Source organism: Mizuhopecten yessoensis, unplaced genomic scaffold, assembly GCF_002113885.1.
Source record: "Mizuhopecten yessoensis strain PY_sf001 unplaced genomic scaffold, ASM211388v2 scaffold2461, whole genome shotgun sequence".
In the NCBI taxonomy this organism is placed as follows: Eukaryota; Metazoa; Mollusca; class Bivalvia; order Pectinida; family Pectinidae; genus Mizuhopecten; species Mizuhopecten yessoensis.
The window spans coordinates 654,979-674,181 of NW_018404557.1; the positions used below are offsets into that span (position 1 = coordinate 654,979).

Genomic DNA, 19,203 nt, shown 5'->3' on the forward strand with positions numbered 1-19,203 from the left:
CAAGTGCATGTGCGTGCACGTAATAACGACATACCATGCGATAGCCTATGGTTACATATGTACCTGACATGCTAATATACCATGCGTAATCGGGCTATGGAATGATGTCCAAAGTGTACATGATTGAGAGTAATTTTGTTCCATAAAAGAACAGTAAATTGGCAATTTAAATATAGTAATTTAATTTATTTCCGTCGTTTTTGGTATAGTAAATAAAATAAGTGTCATTGTATAAATTCTATCCCTCTGCAAAAAGTTCCGATTTTTTCAAGGTAGGCAACTCGTATTTTGTATGAAACTATGTGTCCTGTTTGCTCTTAAGATTGTATTTAATAACTTTTATCCATACAATTTCAATAAAAAACGCTTTTTGTACCATTTTGTAGATATTTTATGATAAATAAAATATTTGTAGGGTTGATTAGCAATGGGTTTTTTCATTATTTTATTGTTGTAATAGTTTTGAATAATGCCAAACGCTCAAAAAATGTGAAATTGTTGAATTTGACAAAAAATCATTTTTTCTGTATTTTTTACAAAAGAATCCCCAGTTTATCGGAATGCTTAGATTTTCATAAAATCATCTCTGCATAATGACATAACCATTATGTGAAACTTTCATTGAATTCTGCTGGCTAATTGTGAAAGGGTGGAGCCTCCTTAAGGTCGCCTTCTAGCTTCGAGCTAGAGGGAATTTCCCTTTAGCTCAGTGGTAGAGCGTCTAACTAGGAGCCTGGAGATCGAGGGTTTGATCCCTGGTGGAAGCACACTATTCTCTTTCCTGTTACACAAATATAGAATTGAAGTATTGTCCTAAGAACATGGTGCAGATCCAGAAGCTGAACTGGCTGAATCTGTATTAAAAGTTTGTTTTAATCCTCAAAGGTTGATCGAGGAACAGGGAGTTGGGGGGATTTCAAGATGATATCATTTAAACGACAGGTTGTTTGGAGAGGAGTGTTGGTACGATGCAACGAGGCCCAGGAGAAACCTCCCAGGATTCCCATCTAATGATTAACTGGAAGATGTAGGGAGTATGATTGGACTATAATCTACTGGGGTCGTTTGTGGCTGTCCGTTATGTATCACTGGCCGTCCCAGGACACCTATCCAATCTCGCCTCCGTCTAAAGGTGTGTGCAGTTCACACCTGAAATCCAATGTGTGCTGTGTGAACAGGGTGTAATTGACCCTGGCTAGGTGTGAACAATGCAATAATGATGGGGATAGTCTCTTTGAACACTTCTTACATTCAGATTTTAATTATTTCAATTGATCATTCACCTGTAATCTGGGCCAGGCAGCTATCGACCACACCTGTGGAGAGACTACCCAGTGTACAGGTGCTTGTAGCCAGCATCAGGTAAAACCAGTTGTAGGGCTTTGATTAAGTGAGGGATTAATTACAAGGTTAGGGAGGATTTTTGATGGGAAGGCATTAGTTGTACAGTGTTCTTTGTTCAGTGGTAATATGGTGCAGGTAGCATGATACCTAGTCATATTTTACAGGTACCAGTGCTAACAATAGTTTCTCAATCAGTCAAGAACTGGCCAATTAAATGAAGATAAATAAAAACATCTCAAACCAATACTTACCTTTGCAACAATTACAGATAACAAATCAGCCTTGTAAGTAATCATTTCTGAAAAGTACATGTATGATTGATTGATGCGCTGTGTAAAACTCGAGAATATTATGAGAACACTTGGGATATATCCGTGTAGACCCAGGGTGGTAAAGTTTTATCAGGTCTGCTCACCCTACATTATTGATGATGATACAGATTTGGTGTGAGTTATACATTGGTTACACTAGATGTTATCTATACAGTGTGACATGCCTCACCATTTGTTTACGTATTGTTAGCTTAGTGGATATTTTCTTAATTTAATACATTAATACATTGTAATGCATTTTTTTGTCTTTTTTATTATGTTTATGTAGCAGATAATTCACTTAAACATGACTGAATTGATTTTATTACTAAGAGATTACTACAAATTCAGGAGATCCTATATTTGGCCAACTCATATAATGAGTTTAATTTGAACCTATGATAACTTGATCTGTCTAATACTGGATTTTCTTAAATTCTGACTTATGGCTGTATAAATATGATCTTTAATTAAGATATGATCTGTATTGTACATTAGGTAAAACAGGGATAATGTTATTCAAGCTAACTAATTGTGACTGTAGGACTTGTTGATGAAGCTGAGAAGACACTCATCTCTTGTCTGATGTTTGTGTAGTGACACATCTCCGATGAAGATAAATTTGTTTCATTTGCTGTTTTATTTTATACATACATCAATAATGTAGTTTGTAAAGGAAAATAACTGCCACTCTTTATCATCCAAAGCGGTCTTCGTTTTTTTTCTTCGGGGGAAAATCAAAAGAATGAATATGCTGGTTGATTTGTCAATAGGCGGGTTGATCGGAGGATCAATGAAAGCCATCTATCAGTGGTCCTGACCACGGCTCTCGTCGTCGTGGACCGGTCGATCACCTGACATAACCCTAGTCACGTAGGTAATACCAAGCCCGATTTTCTTCCCTTTTGAGGAAACCTGTGATCAAAGTATATTTTTCTCTTCAATTTTCCCAATCAATAAGCTACAGACAGGCTCACCAAAGCAACACTCGTCCCATGAACACAAGGCATTCTAGTTCTTTACGTTGAGTGATCAAAGCCTTCGCTGTGTTATACCGGGGGATTTCTGTGGGACAATTGGACTCTTCACTCGCTGTTGACAGGACTTGGCCAATTTAAAACAAACCATTATATATTTATGAATGTAATATGGTGTAAAATATTTCAAAAAACAGTTAATTTACTATGATTAGTAAGCAGTCGCGCTTGGGTCTGAATGTTTTATCGTGTCGTGAGAAAGGCTGGTCTCCTACAGTAGACTAAGTAACCACTGATACATGTAGACAGACTGGCAAAGAGAACACACATACATCTTATATTTACATTACTGAAAATATATACTGGAGTTGATATCATGGCAACAAAACCATCTACAGTACACTGTTCTTATAATTCAATAACAGATTGGTTTTATCTGAATTTAATTAAAATTATTGCGTTTACAGTCAATATTGACCCTAAATATCTATGATAGTTTCCACATAAAAATAATCACCTCTTTAAAATACCCTTTAATTTTTCTCTGAAAATCTTGTAACTCATCATTACATTGAAGTGGTTACTCTGAAAACCTTGAATCACAACTTTGATTTGGAGATGTTACTCTGAAAACCTTGAATCACAACTTTGATTTGGAGTTGTTACTCTGAAAACCGTTAATCACAACTTTGATTTAGAGTTGTTTCTTTGAAAACCTTGAATCACAACTTTGATTTGGAGTTGTTATTCTGAAAACCTTGAATCAAAACTTTGATTTGGAGTTGTTACTCTGAAAACCTTGAATCATAACTTTGATTTGGAGTTGTTACTCTGAAAACCTTGAATCACAACTTTGATTTGGAGTTGTTACTCTGAAAACCTTGAATCACAACTTTGATTTGGAGTTGTTACTCTGAAAACCTTGAATCACAACTTTGATTTGGAGTTGTTACTCTGAAAACCTTGAATCACAACTTTGATTTGGAGTTGTTACTCTGAAAACCTTGAATCACAACTTTGATTTGGAGTTGTTACTCTGAAAACCTTGAATCACAACTTTGATTTGGAGTTGTTACTCTGAAAACCTTGAATCACAACTTTGATTTGGAGTTGTTACTCTGAAAACCTTGAATCACAACTTTGATTTGGAGTTGTTACTCTGAAAACCTTGAATCACAACTTTGATTTGGAGTTGTTACTCTGAAAACCTTGAATCACAACTTTGATTTGGAGTTGTTACTCTGAAAACCTTGAATCACAACTTTGATTTGGAGTTGTTACTCTGAAAACCTTGAATCACAACTTTGATTTGGAGTTGTTACTCTGAAAACCTTGAATCACAACTTTGATTTGGAGTTGTTACTCTGAAAACCTTGAATCACAACTTTGATTTGGAGTTGTTACTCTGAAAACCTTGAATCACAACTTTGATTTGGAGTTGTTACTCTGAAAACCTTGAATCACAACTTTGATTTGGAGTTGTTACTCTGAAAACCTTGAATCACAACTTTGATTTGGAGTTGTTACTCTGAAAACCTTGAATCACAACTTTGATTTGGAGTTGTTACTCTGAAAACCTTGAATCACAACTTTGATTTGGAGTTGTTACTCTGAAAACCTTGAATCACAACTTTGATTTGGAGTTGTTACTCTGAAAACCTTGAATCACAACTTTGATTTGGAGTTGTTACTCTGAAAACCTTGAATCACAACTTTGATTTGGAGTTGTTACTCTGAAAACCTTGAATCACAACTTTGATTTGGAGTTGTTACTCTGAAAACCTTGAATCACAACTTTGATTTGGAGTTGTTACTCTGAAAACCTTGAATCACAACTTTGATTTGGAGTTGTTACTCTGAAAACCTTGAATCACAACTTTGATTTGGAGTTGTTACTCTGAAAACCTTGAATCACAACTTTGATTTGGAGTTGTTACTCTGAAAACCTTGAATCACAACTTTGATTTGGAGTTGTTACTCTGAAAACCTTGAATCACAACTTTGATTTGGAGTTGTTACTCTGAAAACCTTGAATCACAACTTTGATTTGGAGTTGTTACTCTGAAAACCTTGAATCACAACTTTGATTTGGAGTTGTTACTCTGAAAACCTTGAATCACAACTTTGATTTGGAGTTGTTACTCTGAAAACCTTGAATCACAACTTTGATTTGGAGTTGTTACTCTGAAAACCTTGAATCACAACTTTGATTTGGAGTTGTTACTCTGAAAACCTTGAATCACAACTTTGATTTGGAGTTGTTACTCTGAAAACCTTGAATCACAACTTTGATTTGGAGTTGTTACTCTGAAAACCTTGAATCACAACTTTGATTTGGAGTTGTTACTCTGAAAACCTTGAATCACAACTTTGATTTGGAGTTGTTACTCTGAAAACCTTGAATCACAACTTTGATTTGGAGTTGTTACTCTGAAAACCTTGAATCACAACTTTGATTTGGAGTTGTTACTCTGAAAACCTTGAATCACAACTTTGATTTGGAGTTGTTACTCTGAAAACCTTGAATCACAACTTTGATTTGGAGTTGTTACTCTGAAAACCTTGAATCACAACTTTGATTTGGAGTTGTTACTCTGAAAACCTTGAATCACAACTTTGATTTGGAGTTGTTACTCTGAAAACCTTGAATCACAACTTTGATTTGGAGTTGTTACTCTGAAAACCTTGAATCACAACTTTGATTTGGAGTTGTTACTCTGAAAACCTTGAATCACAACTTTGATTTGGAGTTGTTACTCTGAAAACCTTGAATCACAACTTTGATTTGGAGTTGTTACTCTGAAAACCTTGAATCACAACTTTGATTTGGAGTTGTTACTCTGAAAACCTTGAATCACAACTTTGATTTGGAGTTGTTACTCTGAAAACCTTGAATCACAACTTTGATTTGGAGTTGTTACTCTGAAAACCTTGAATCACAACTTTGATTTGGAGTTGTTACTCTGAAAACCTTGAATCACAACTTTGATTTGGAGTTGTTACTCTGAAAACCTTGAATCACAACTTTGATTTGGAGTTGTTACTCTGAAAACCTTGAATCACAACTTTGATTTGGAGTTGTTACTCTGAAAACCTTGAATCACAACTTTGATTTGGAGTTGTTACTCTGAAAACCTTGAATCACAACTTTGATTTGGAGTTGTTACTCTGAAAACCTTGAATCACAACTTTGATTTGGAGTTGTTACTCTGAAAACCTTGAATCACAACTTTGATTTGGAGTTGTTACTCTGAAAACCTTGAATCACAACTTTGATTTGGAGTTGTTACTCTGAAAACCTTGAATCACAACTTTGATTTGGAGTTGTTACTCTGAAAACCTTGAATCACAACTTTGATTTGGAGTTGTTACTCTGAAAACCTTGAATCACAACTTTGATTTGGAGTTGTTACTCTGAAAACCTTGAATCACAACTTTGATTTGGAGTTGTTACTCTGAAAACCTTGAATCACAACTTTGATTTGGAGTTGTTACTCTGAAAACCTTGAATCACAACTTTGATTTGGAGTTGTTACTCTGAAAACCTTGAATCACAACTTTGATTTGGAGTTGTTACTCTGAAAACCTTGAATCACAACTTTGATTTGGAGTTGTTACTCTGAAAACCTTGAATCACAACTTTGATTTGGAGTTGTTACTCTGAAAACCTTGAATCACAACTTTGATTTGGAGTTGTTACTCTGAAAACCTTGAATCACAACTTTGATTTGGAGTTGTTACTCTGAAAACCTTGAATCACAACTTTGATTTGGAGTTGTTACTCTGAAAACCTTGAATCACAACTTTGATTTGGAGTTGTTACTCTGAAAACCTTGAATCACAACTTTGATTTGGAGTTGTTTTTTTGAAAACCTTGAATCACAACTTTGATTTGGGGTTGTTACTCTGAAAACCTTGAATCATAACTTTGATTTGGAGTTGTTACTCTGAAAACCTTGAATCACAACTTTGATTTGGAGTTGTTCCTCTGAAAACCTGAAATCATGACTTTGTTTTAAAGAAGTTTCTCCAAAATATATATTTTTTAACTGGAAGTTGTGTGTCTGGTATTGTCCTGAGAATATTAGAACAGTTACATACATTAAGTAAGGTTAGAGTGTTGTGGTATTGAGAACCTGATCAGGTCACAGGCGACCTAGTGGTATACACTATACATTGGTTAGGGTTAAATCAGTAGCAGTACACCAAATACAGTCCACTGACCGAGACTTTCAGTAATACTCGGGCTGTGTTTACAATAGTTATTTCCATGCAAGTCTACCACATCAGCAATTCATGTATTCAGCTTTGTGCTTTCTTGTCTGGTGATCAAAAACAAGCATGTCGCCAGTTAAATGTCCAACAAAGCTTCATAAGGCAGATACGTGACCTTGACTAGCCCTGTGTGACCTTGAATAGCTTGCTGCAACCTGACTCTGGCCCCTAGGGGCGGGCTACACGACATATGTTACCTTATAAAGATTGTTTCATTATTGCTTCGTTACCATTCCCACCAACTTCCCATTTAAACAAGAGGTATATTAGTCAGGTAAAGGTGAGTGGTGTAATGATTAAACAGGTGTGTTCATGTACAAACTCAGGAATAGTCTCGATACAAACTCAGGTATAGTCTCCATACATACTCAGGTATAGTCTCCATACGAACTTAGGTATAGTCTCCATACATACTCAGGCATAGTCTCGATACATACTCAGGTAAAGTCTCGATACAAACTCAGGTATAGTCTCGATACAAACTCAGGTATAGTCTCCATACAAACTTAGGTATAGTCTCCATACATACTCAGGTATAGTCTCGATACATACTCAGGTAAAGTCTCGATACAAACTCAGGTATAGTCTCGATACAAACTCAGGTAAAGTCTTCATACAAACTCAGGTATAGTCTCCATACATACTCAGGTATAGTCTCGATACAAACTCAGGTATAGTCTCCATACAAGCTCAGGTATAGTCTCCATACAAACTTAGGTATAGTCTCCATACAAACTCAGGTATAGTCTCCATACATACTCAGGTATAGTCTTCATACAAACTCCGGTATAGTCTCCATACAAACTCAGGTATAGTCTCGATACAAACTTAGGTATAGTCTCCATACAAACTCAGGTATAGTCTCGATACAAACTCAGGTATAGTCTCGATACAAACTCAGGTATAGTCTCCATACAAACTCAGGTATAGTCTCCATACAAACTCAGGTATAGTCTCCATACAAACTCAGGTATAGTCTCCATACAAACTCAGGTATAGTCTCCATACAAACTCAGGTATAGTCTCCATACAAACTCAGGTATAGTCTCCATACAAACTCAGGTATAGTCTCCATACAAACTTAGGTATAGTCTCCATACATACTCAGGTATAGTCTCCATACAAACTCAGGTATAGTCTCCATACAAACTTAGGTATAGTCTCCATACAAACTCAGGTATAGTCTCCATACAAACTCAGGTATAGTCTCCATACAAACTTAGGTATAGTCTCCATACATACTCAGGTATAGTCTCCATACAAACTCAGGTATAGTCTCCATACAAACTTAGGTATAGTCTCCATACAAACTCAGGTATAGTCTCCATACAAACTTAGGTATAGTCTCCATACATACTCAGGTATAGTCTCCATACAAACACAGGTATAGTCTCCATACATACTCAGGTATAATCTCCATACAAACTCAGGTATAGTCTCGATACAAACTTAGGTATAGTCTCCATACAAACTCAGGTATAGTCTCCATACAAACACAGGTATAGTCTCGATACAAACTTAGGTATAGTCTCCATACATACTCAGGTATAGTCTCGATACAAACTTAGGTATAGTCTCCATACATACTCAGGTATAGTCTCCATACAAACACAGGTATAGTCTCCATACATACTCAGGTATAATCTCCATACAAACTCAGGTATAGTCTCCATACAAACTCAGGTATAGTCTCCATACAAACTCGGGTAAAGTCTCCATACAAACTCGGGTACAGAAAGTCTCCATTTATTACCAAATTTTAAGCATATTTAGCAGAATCTTGTTACCAGTAGGAATAATGGATGAACAGGTGGGATTTGGAAATGTCACACATTTTGTCTGAAAACTTTGTGTTTACTGCTCACAGTTTCACCCCATATTGAAATCAACTATAAAATTGATTTTCTGTTCAACAAATATAAAAACACACATAAAATCTGTTTTACATAATTGATACAAGCAGGTCTAGGGGACAGAAATTGTAGGCCTAATGGCTAATGTGAGCATGGTGCAGAAGGGGAATGCTAATGGCCATTCAGAAAGCATGTCTTAGGGAGGGATCTGTTAAACCTAAAGGCTGCCACTGCTATTGTCCATGTTTATTTGTCCATTATTACATATTCCCAGTTCCAAACAGCAACACATGGAGGTAAAATGTACCGGCCCTAATTAAAATGGGCCAAGTATGGAAGTTCTTTTTATTTCCCTGATAAAACATGTTAAAAACAAGATAAAAGGTGATGGCCAGCTGTTGTTAGCGTCCTGCATTCATGTAAAACACAGATAGAGAAATATTGCCCGTGCACTAATATGCAGATACATTTATATGATATGCCTTATCTCAACAACCATTGAAATTTTAGTAGCTATTCAACAAAAAATAAATCACTATTTTTTTTTTAAGTTGGCATAAATTTATCATTCATGGATGAAAATGATAAAAACGGGACTTGTCCTGTTGACGGTAGGAGACCTGTCTGTAGAACCTGTCTATAGTGGGCACTGATCACCAATCAGTCAGCTTTATTTGATTTCCTCCTTTGAAGATGATCTCTGTGCCACTCTAAACAACATGTGATCCAACAACTTCGGACATGAATTACAACCAATGTAATTTATATGATAATGTAATTATCATTTAATGTATAACTTGCAAATGAAGAAATTGATGGTTTAATATTTCAAAAGGCTGTCATATGAATAATTCGTGCAATAAAGAAGATAATTTAAGGTGTTGTGCAAATAGTTTATAAGATTCTATATTTTGTTGAATGTTGATGAGGTGATTTGAAAGAATTAGGAAAGGCTCAATTTCTTTGCTATAAATTTGAAAAGAACTGCATATATTAACTTGGCTGGTGACGTAATTAAAACAGAGGTGTTTGGTAAATTGTATAGAGGAAGTGTTTACACACTAAACATTGAATAAAAAGTAGGAAGGCTTTGATTGGTTCTCCACGGGGGTATACGTACACGTGCAAAGACCTCTGACATTGAGATTGGTTACAAAGCTGGTTTTTCTTTTCCAATTTCATGTTTTTTTTATTTTATTCTGCTTCTGTAGAAAATGAGAATGGAGGGTGGCCTCACAACCGGAGGTCTAGCAGACATCACTCTGTAAACTTCTATCTCCGATTATCTTAACAACGACTTCTTAGATATGAGGAAAGGCAAGAAATTTTCAAGACAGCTTTCATATTTGATTTAAAGATAATATATATAAAGATATAACTTCAAAGTGAAGTTTGCATGTACCTGGTAGGGTAATGCTGTAGGGTACCGTATTAGGACCTGTATTGACTTGTATGTGTATTTAAATACTTGTGATTTACCATCATTATTTAGCCTGCACATTTTCATGGTTAAAGCTTGAGACACCTATGTGTGTCTTCTCCCATGACAGGGTGGGGATGGCCGGCTGTCCGTCTTCTAATTCTACATCAAAGGCGACCCACGCACACTAATAGGTACAATTGTGGTGCTAATAGACCCTCGTCTATTGTTCACCTGTCAGGACGTTTCTTTGTAACTATTTATATCTCGTCATCTTATCTGTATCTATAGATATCTTGTGTTGTCTGTAGAGGTGGACTGTATATTGTTACACTGTCGTAGACCGAACACAAGTTGGTGATCCTTGTAGACAGAAAAGTGGCCCAATATTATGTCCTTTAAGTAGAAGTTCTTGTAGTGAAAGAATCCACTTCTGCCTATCAGAGACGTATAAAGCCATATTGTAGTGTATATGTCTCTGTGCCTATACACTACTGTCTATCAGAGACATATAAAGCCTTATTGTAGTGTATATGTCTCTGTGCCTATATACTTCTGTCTATCAGAGACATATAAAGACATATAGTAGTGTATACGTCTCTGTGCCTATACACTAATGTCTATCAGAGACATATAAAGAAATATAGTAGTGTATATGTCTCTGTGCCTATACACTACTGTCTATCAGAGACATATAAAGACATATAGTAGTGTATACGTCTCTGTGCCTATACACTTCTGTCTATCAGAGACATAAAAAGACATATAGTAGTGTATACATCTCTGTGCCTATACACTTCTGCCTATCAGAGACATATAAAGACATATAGCAATAAAAACGTCTCTGTGCCTATACACTTCTGTCTATCAGAGACAAAAAAAAAGCCATATAGTAGTATATACGTCTCTGTGCCTGATATCTAATATTTTATGGTCCTAATACACAGGTAATATCTGATATTTTATGGTCCTTATATGCAGGTGATATCTGATATTTTATTATCCTAATACACAGGTGATCCCTGATATATTGTGGTCCTAATACACAGGTGATATCTGATATATTGTGGTCCTAATACACAGGTGATATCTGATATTTATGGTCCGAATACACATGTGATGCCTGCTATATTGTGGTCCTAATACACAGGTGATATCTGATATTTTATGGTACTTATATGCAGGTGATATCTGATATTTAATGGTCCTAATACACAGGTGATATCCAATATTTTATGGATTTTTGGATATGTTGATTATTTTCAATCTGAGGAAATATGATATGTAATGTCATTCTTACCTCTCTCCGTCTGGAATCTGCGTACATTGGAGACCAAAGTGTGTTGGTGTTATTGAGTACATTTCTAGCTATCCTCTCATTCTTGTAACATTGGCTTTAACATGATAATGTTATTATGCGAATTGGCAAGAGATAAGGAAATGACAATAAATTCAAACATAAACTTTGGTTTTGTTAGAAATTCATGGTTATATCTACATATTCATAAAAGTAAGAGACCTAAACAATTATATCTCCTGGTTTTATGTTCGTAAAACATCCACGTCCAATCTTACTGACTAGAGGTTGTCAGGCTCGGTACTATTGAAAATAAGTTCAAGGCCATTGTGAGTCATATGAAGGTCACAGTGACTCACAAGGTCATTTGAATTCCTGATCAATCATGCTGAGACCATCGCTGTAAGTTGTAACCCTCGTCACAAGCTGTCTACGTATTAGATAACCACATTTATACAAATTATTTCATTTCCTCGATATTCATTTTCTAATAAATTGATTTTTTTTCTCATTTTTTCAGATGGAGGAAATGAGGAATGAATCATCGAGGAAGCTGGCTAATACAACCCAGGGGAGGAACAAGCTAAAGAACCATACATTTAAAGTCTAGCTGTATCCTCACTTCTGTAACATCATGCAATATAATGGTTCATATAAAGACATACAATAGACACTCACACCATGTTGTATTTTATTTGGAACTCTTCATACAGTCAAGTGTTTTGTATTTTAACATCAAATTGTCTTTATTAATACAAATATTACAGTGCTAATATAGTGATAACATATCACATATGGTCCAGGAATACAATAGCTTGATACAGACTGGTCCAGGAATACAATATCTTGATACACACTGGTCCAGGAATACAATAGCTTGTTACAGACGGGTCCAGGAATACAATAGCTTGATACAGACTGGATCAGGAATACAATAGCTTGTTACAGACTGGTCCAGGAATACAATAGTTTGATACAGACTGGGCCAGGAATACAATAGCTTGATACAGACTGGTCCAGTAATACAATAGCTTGATACAGACTGGTCCAGGAATACAATAGCTTGGTACAGACTGGTCCAGGAATACAATAGCTTGTTACAGACTAGTCCAGGAATACAATAGCTTGTTACAGACTGGTCCAGGAATACAATAGCTTGATACATACTGGTCCAGGAATACAATAGCTTGTTACAGACGGGTCCAGGAATACAATAGCTTGATACAGACTGGTCCAGGAATACAATAGCTTGATACAGACTGATCCTGGAATACAATAGCTTCATATATATAGACTGGTCCAGGAATACAATAGCTTGATACAGACTGGTTCAGGAATACAATAGCTTGTTACAGACTGGTCCAGGAATACAATAGCTTGATACAGACTGGTCCAGGAATACAATAGCTTGATACAGACTGGTCCAGGAATACAATAGCTTGATACAGACTGGTCCAGGAGTACAATAGCTTGTTACAGACTGGTCCAGGAATACAATAACTTCATATAGACTGGTCCAGGAATACAATAGCTTGATACAGACTGGTCCAGGAATACAATAGCTTCATACAGACTGGTCCAGGAGTACAATAGCTTGTTACAGACTGGTCAGGGAATACAATAGCTTGTTACAGACTGGTCCAGGAATACAATAGCTTCATACAGACTGGTCCAGGAGTACAATAGCTTGTTACAGTCTGGTCTAAGAATACAATAGCTTGAATTGGTCCACGAAAGCAAAAGCTTGGTCCAGGAATACAACAGTTTGAATCAACTTACCTATTTGCTGTTTTGCAGTGTCTGCCAAGGGGTGAGATCCAATAGGGGAAATGGATGTTAAATTCTAAATACTTACATTTCTTCAGTATGGGGGAAGGAAGTGTAACTAGTTTGGTCTAAAGCTTTATCGATTAAGTCAAAGGGTTTACATGTTGTATTAACTAGTGTTAGTCTAAATCTCATTTAGCAATCTAGTGAAATAAGCATTGTCAATTATTTTATGATAAGTGTAAATTCTGAAATTTATCTCATATCTTTTTAAAAAATCAACTACATTCGATGGAAAATTTTCGTGACATGATTCGACCAATCATAACAACAGATAGCCACACTGAACACTAATATGACAGCCAAAACTGAACAGTTTCCACCAATCACTGATCAGGTTTTAACGACCGGTTTATCAGGCTATTTCGCCAGGTTTGGTTTCGTTCAGACCAGAGATAAAACAAAATGAAGTGGACAAGTAAATAATTAGCAGAGACAAGATTTCTGATGTATCCTTAACAATCGTACCAAAACCATTCCTCTCCTTATTCGTATCAAGGAGTCGTGGCATATAATGACTCTATTAAATCACTACAAATACACTGTTTGAATGTTTTTAATCCAATTCTCTATATCCAATACAGTCACTGATAAAAAAAGGAATGGCTAGGCTTGAAGAGTTGTCTAAGGAATGGAAACTGTATTGTTCTCCAGCGTTAAATGGACATTGGATTTTTCTCCACGATTCCATTATCAGACTGTTGATTTATGCGTAGTTTGTTTGACGCTATCTGCCCGACTCCTCCATTAGTGCTATCTCTTGGTAAAGGAAGACAAAAAAACACAGAAGTACAGTGTAATGCATTGTTATTGTACAAATGGCGCAAAGTCTCGCATTCAAAGCCGAGTGAAAAAGATTTTTCTTTCACTTCAAGAATCAATCTTAAAAGAAGAATCCAAGTCACAGTGAGATAAGGGATGGAATCAATATACATGGTTTGTTCCTTGTATCACAGTAAAGGGATATTGATGGTATAAATATACATGGTTTGTCCCTTGTTTCACAGTGAAGGGATATTGATGGTATAAATATACATGGTTTGTCCCTTGTTTCACAGTGAAGGGATATTGATGGTATAAATATACATGGTTTGTCCCTTGTTTCAATGTTAGGGAATAGTGATTGTTTCAATATACATTGTTTGTCCCTCAATTCACAGTCAGAGTAGACTGTTCAGTTGGTATGAATAAACATGTTTTTTCCCTGTTTCACAGTAAGAGAAATTGATGGTATCACTGTACATGGTTTGTCCCTTGTTTCTCAGTGAGAAAAGATTAAGTGTACAAATATATACATGGTTTATGCCTTGTTACAAAGTTAGAGGGGAGTTGTTGTAAAAGTAAACCTATTGTGTCCCCTGTCTCACTGTGATAAAGGGTGTAGATATATATCCGGGGAGCAGTGCTAGTGTCATGTGTAGATCTAACCCAGGATAAGACCTTTTGTCAGTACTCTGTTTCAGCATTGTGGCGGATGTTTCAATATCCCTGGAGGTTGATCAATTTGAATATGTTTTGTCCGGGGTGCAGATAAATGTGAATTGTTTAAGATTGGTATAAAGTGACATTAGCTAATGCCATCAAGCTGTATCAGACACATCTGCTGTGATGGGAACCTGATACCACTAGAAATGCCTTTTAGTGTGCCGTGCTTTTCTGTTTTTACTGGACAGTACCAGATGGATGCACTAGAGTATGCCTTACTGTGTTTGTCAAGGATATTACTTACAAAGTGATGAATTGGTCGTATTTGATAGTATATTCATCCTCTCTCGATGGAGGAATTTTATTGACTCTATATCTATTTCTAAGTTGATGAATAAGCAGTAACTGATTGTTCCATAAAAGATGAAAATAACATCTTCTGGTCATCAAATTAAAACATATTCAATATCATAACTCAGTTAGGTTGTTTATGGGAATTAATAAACTTCAATCACATAAGTAAGCTTAATTAAAGCTATTTAAAATTCCTCTCATAGTAAAAGTTTTTAAAAATTAATTACAAGTACACTAATGCACTTGTAAGCAATAGGTATAAATGTTGGGCATGGGGAGGGAAGTGATAGTTCACTGGGCTATGGGGAGGGAGGCCATAGTTCACTGGGTTATCGGGAGGGAGACCATAGTTCACTGGGCTATGGGGAGGGAGGCCATAGTTCACTGGGTTATCGGGAGGGAGACCATAGTTCACTGGGCTATGGGGAGGGAGGCCATAGTTCACTGCGTTATCGGGAGGGAGACCATAGTTCACTGGGTTATGGGGAGGGAGACCATAGTTCACTGGGTTATGGGGAAGGAGACCATAGTTCACTGGGTTATGGGGAGGGAGACCATAGTTCACTGGGTTATGAGGAGGAAGGCCATAGTTCACTGGGCTATGGGGAGGAAGGCCATAGTTCACTGGGCTATGGGGAGGAAGGCCATAGTTCACTGGGCTATGGGGAGGAAGGCCATAGTTCACTGGGCTATGGGGAGGAAGGCCATAGTTCACTGGGCTATGGGGAGGAAGGCCATAGTTCACTGGGCTATGGGGAGGAAGGCCATAGTTCACTGGGCTATGGGGAGGAAGGCCATAGTTCACTGGGCTATGGGGAGGAAGGCCATAGTTCACTGGGCTATGGGGAGGAAGGCCATAGTTCACTGGGCTATGGGGAGGAAGGCCATAGTTCACTGGGCTATGGGGAGGAAGGCCATAGTTCACTGGGCTATGGGGAGGAAGGCCATAGTTCACTGGGCTATGGGGAGGAAGGCCATAGTTCACTGGGCTATGGGGAGGAAGGCCATAGTTCACTGGGCTATGGGGAGGAAGGCCATAGTTCACTGGGCTATGGGGAGGAAGGCCATAGTTCACTGGGCTATGGGGAGGAAGGCCATAGTTCACTGGGCTATGGGGAGGAAGGCCATAGTTCACTGGGCTATGGGGAGGAAGGCCATAGTTCACTGGGCTATGGGGAGGAAGGCCATAGTTCACTGGGCTATGGGGAGGAAGGCCATAGTTCACTGGGCTATGGGGAGGAAGGCCATAGTTCACTGGGCTATGGGGAGGAAGGCCATAGTTCACTGGGCTATGGGGAGGAAGGCCATAGTTCACTGGGCTATGGGGAGGAAGGCCATAGTTCACTGGGCTATGGGGAGGAAGGCCATAGTTCACTGGGCTATGGGGAGGAAGGCCATAGTTCACTGGGCTATGGGGAGGAAGGCCATAGTTCACTGGGCTATGGGGAGGAAGGCCATAGTTCACTGGGCTATGGGGAGGAAGGCCATAGTTCACTGGGCTATGGGGAGGAAGGCCATAGTTCACTGGGCTATGGGGAGGAAGGCCATAGTTCACTGGGCTATGGGGAGGAAGGCCATAGTTCACTGGGCTATGGGGAGGAAGGCCATAGTTCACTGGGCTATGGGGAGGAAGGCCATAGTTCACTGGGCTATGGGGAGGAAGACCATAGTTCACTGGGCTATGGGGAGGGAGGCCATAGTTCACTGGGCTATGGGGAGGAAGGCCATAGTTCACTGGGCTATGGGGAGGAAGGCCATAGTTCACTGGGCTATGGGGAGGAAGGCCATAGTTCACTGGGCTATGGGGAGGAAGGCCATAGTTCACTGGGCTATGGGGAGGAAGGCCATAGTTCACTGGGCTATGGGGAGGAAGGCCATAGTTCACTGGGCTATGGGGAGGAAGGCCATAGTTCACTGGGCTATGGGGAGGAAGGCCATAGTTCACTGGGCTATGGGGAGGAAGGCCATAGTTCACTGGGCTATGGGGAGGAAGGCCATAGTTCACTGGGCTATGGGGAGGAAGGCCATAGTTCACTGGGCTATGGGGAGGAAGGCCATAGTTCACTGGGCTATGGGGAGGAAGGCCATAGTTCACTGGGCTATGGGGAGGAAGGCCATAGTTCACTGGGCTATGGGGAGGGAGGCCATAGTTCACTGGGTTATGGGGAGGAAGGCCATAGTTCACTGGGCTATGGGGAGGAAGGCCATAGTTCACTGGGCTATGGGGAGGAAGGCCATAGTTCACTGGGCTATGGGGAGGAAGGCCATAGTTCACTGGGCTATGGGGAGGAAGGCCATAGTTCACTGGGCTATGGGGAGGAAGGCCATAGTTCACTGGGCTATGGGGGGAGACCATAGTTCACTGGGCTATGGGGAGGGAAGTGATAGTTCACTGGGCTAAAGGGGGAGACCATAGTTCACTGGGCTATGTGGAGGGAGGCCATAGTTTACTGTGCTATGGGGAAGGAAGTGATAGTTCACTGGGCTATGGGGGAGACCATAGTTCACTGGGCTATGGGGAGGAAGGTCATAGTTCATTGGGCTATGGGGAGGAAGGTCATAGTTCATTGGGCTATGGGGAGGGAAGTGATAGTTCACTGGGCTACGGGGGGAGACCATAGTTCACTGGGCTATGGGGGGAGACCATATTTCACTGGGCTATGGGGAGGGAGGCCATAGTTCACTGGGCTATGGGGAGGGGGCCATAGTAAACTGGGCTATGGGGAGACCATAGTTCGCTGGGCTATGGGGGAGACCATAGTTCGCTGGGCTATGGGGAGGAAGGCCATAGTTCACTGGGCTATGGGGAGGAAGGCCATAATTCACTGGGCTATGGGGAGGGAGGCCATAGTTCACTGGGCTATGGGGAGGAAGGCCATAGTTCACTGGGCTATGTGGAGGGAGGCCATAGTTCACTGGGCTATGGGGAGGAAGGCCATAGTTCACTGGGCTATGGGGAGGAAGGCCATAGTTCACTGGGCTATGGGGAGGAAGGCCATAGTTCACTGGGCTATGGGGAGGAAGGCCATAGTTCACTGGGCTATGGGGAGGGAAGTGGAAGTTATCTGGGCTATGTGGAGGGGGGCCATATTTCACTGGGCTATGGGGAAGGAAGCCATATTTCACTGGGCTATTGGAAAGAGGCCATATTTCACTGGGCTATGGGGAATGAGGTCCTAGTGTACTGGGCTATGGGGAGGGAGGCCATAGTTCACTTGGCTATGTGGAGGGGGGGCCATAGTTAACATGGGCTATTGGGGGAGACCATAGTTCGCTGGGCTATGGGGAGGGAGGCCATATTTCACTGGGCTATTGGGAATGAGGTCCTAGTGTACTGAGCTATGGGGAGGGAGGCCATAGTTCACTTGGCTTCTGCAAGGTCCAGTGGCGAAGCCCTAGGAAGATGGTCTATGTTTTAGTGAAGACCGCCAGACGCTCTACGATTACTGCTGTTGGGTATACATTGCAAAACAGTATACAGGACAAGAGCTGTTATGGTTTTTCCATCAAGAAAATGAAACAAAAATGTTTGAGTACATCTCTATAGACACTGTGTTTGATCTGTTTCCCCTCCGATAATTCACTCTAATTCACCATTCTGCTCAGTCGATCTTGCATGAATTTCATGACGGCAGTTCCATTCACAAGATGCTTAGATTGCTATACCTTTTCTACCTAATTAGGGCTGTTCATCAAAGGGTGAAAATACCTATGGTTTTTGTTATCTTTTCTGTTCTTCTACACAAAATTCTTTACACATATTCCTTCTAAATGGCAAAAGGTATCACATCCATGATCTTTTTACCTGTACAGAAGGCGTCATTGCAACATTTTCAAGCAGGTCAACAAACCAGACATGACGTTCTACATTTTGTGTGTGTATATCTGAAAACGGAAATAACTCAAAAACTATTAATTATACAGCGTTCATGCAATGATACCATTTGTAGATAGGGGTCAGGTCTAACTTTTTTTAGGTCACCTGAGACGAAGTGACCTATTCTAATCGCCTTTTGTCCGTCGTTGTCTGTCGTCCGTCGTCCGTCCATAAACAATTTATATTTTCGACTTCTTCTCAGGGGGTTTAGTGTTCTCACAACATCTAAGATCCCATGACGAC

At 39.2% G+C, this 19,203-nt stretch overlaps 2 protein-coding genes across 2 annotated transcripts in view; both read left to right on the forward strand.

The window, feature by feature from the left end:
* LOC110446048 (notchless protein homolog 1-like) overlaps positions 1-12,148 on the forward strand; it is a 104,654-nt gene extending 92,506 nt beyond the window's left edge. Inside the window, exon 14 of the mRNA XM_021491005.1 lies at positions 11,998-12,148. Within this exon, the coding sequence (XP_021346680.1) occupies positions 11,998-12,010 (13 nt within the window). The 3' untranslated portion in view covers positions 12,011-12,148. The remainder of the gene's footprint in view (positions 1-11,997) is intronic.
* A 2,787-nt stretch (positions 12,149-14,935) lies between these two features.
* On the forward strand, positions 14,936-17,441 carry LOC110446035 (spore wall protein 2-like). The gene is made up of 2 exons (XM_021490980.1): positions 14,936-15,011; positions 15,334-17,441. The coding sequence occupies exons 1-2, from the start codon at positions 14,936-14,938 to the stop codon at positions 17,439-17,441; spliced, it is 2,184 nt and encodes a 727-aa protein (XP_021346655.1).
* The last annotated feature ends 1,762 nt before the right edge of the window (positions 17,442-19,203 follow it).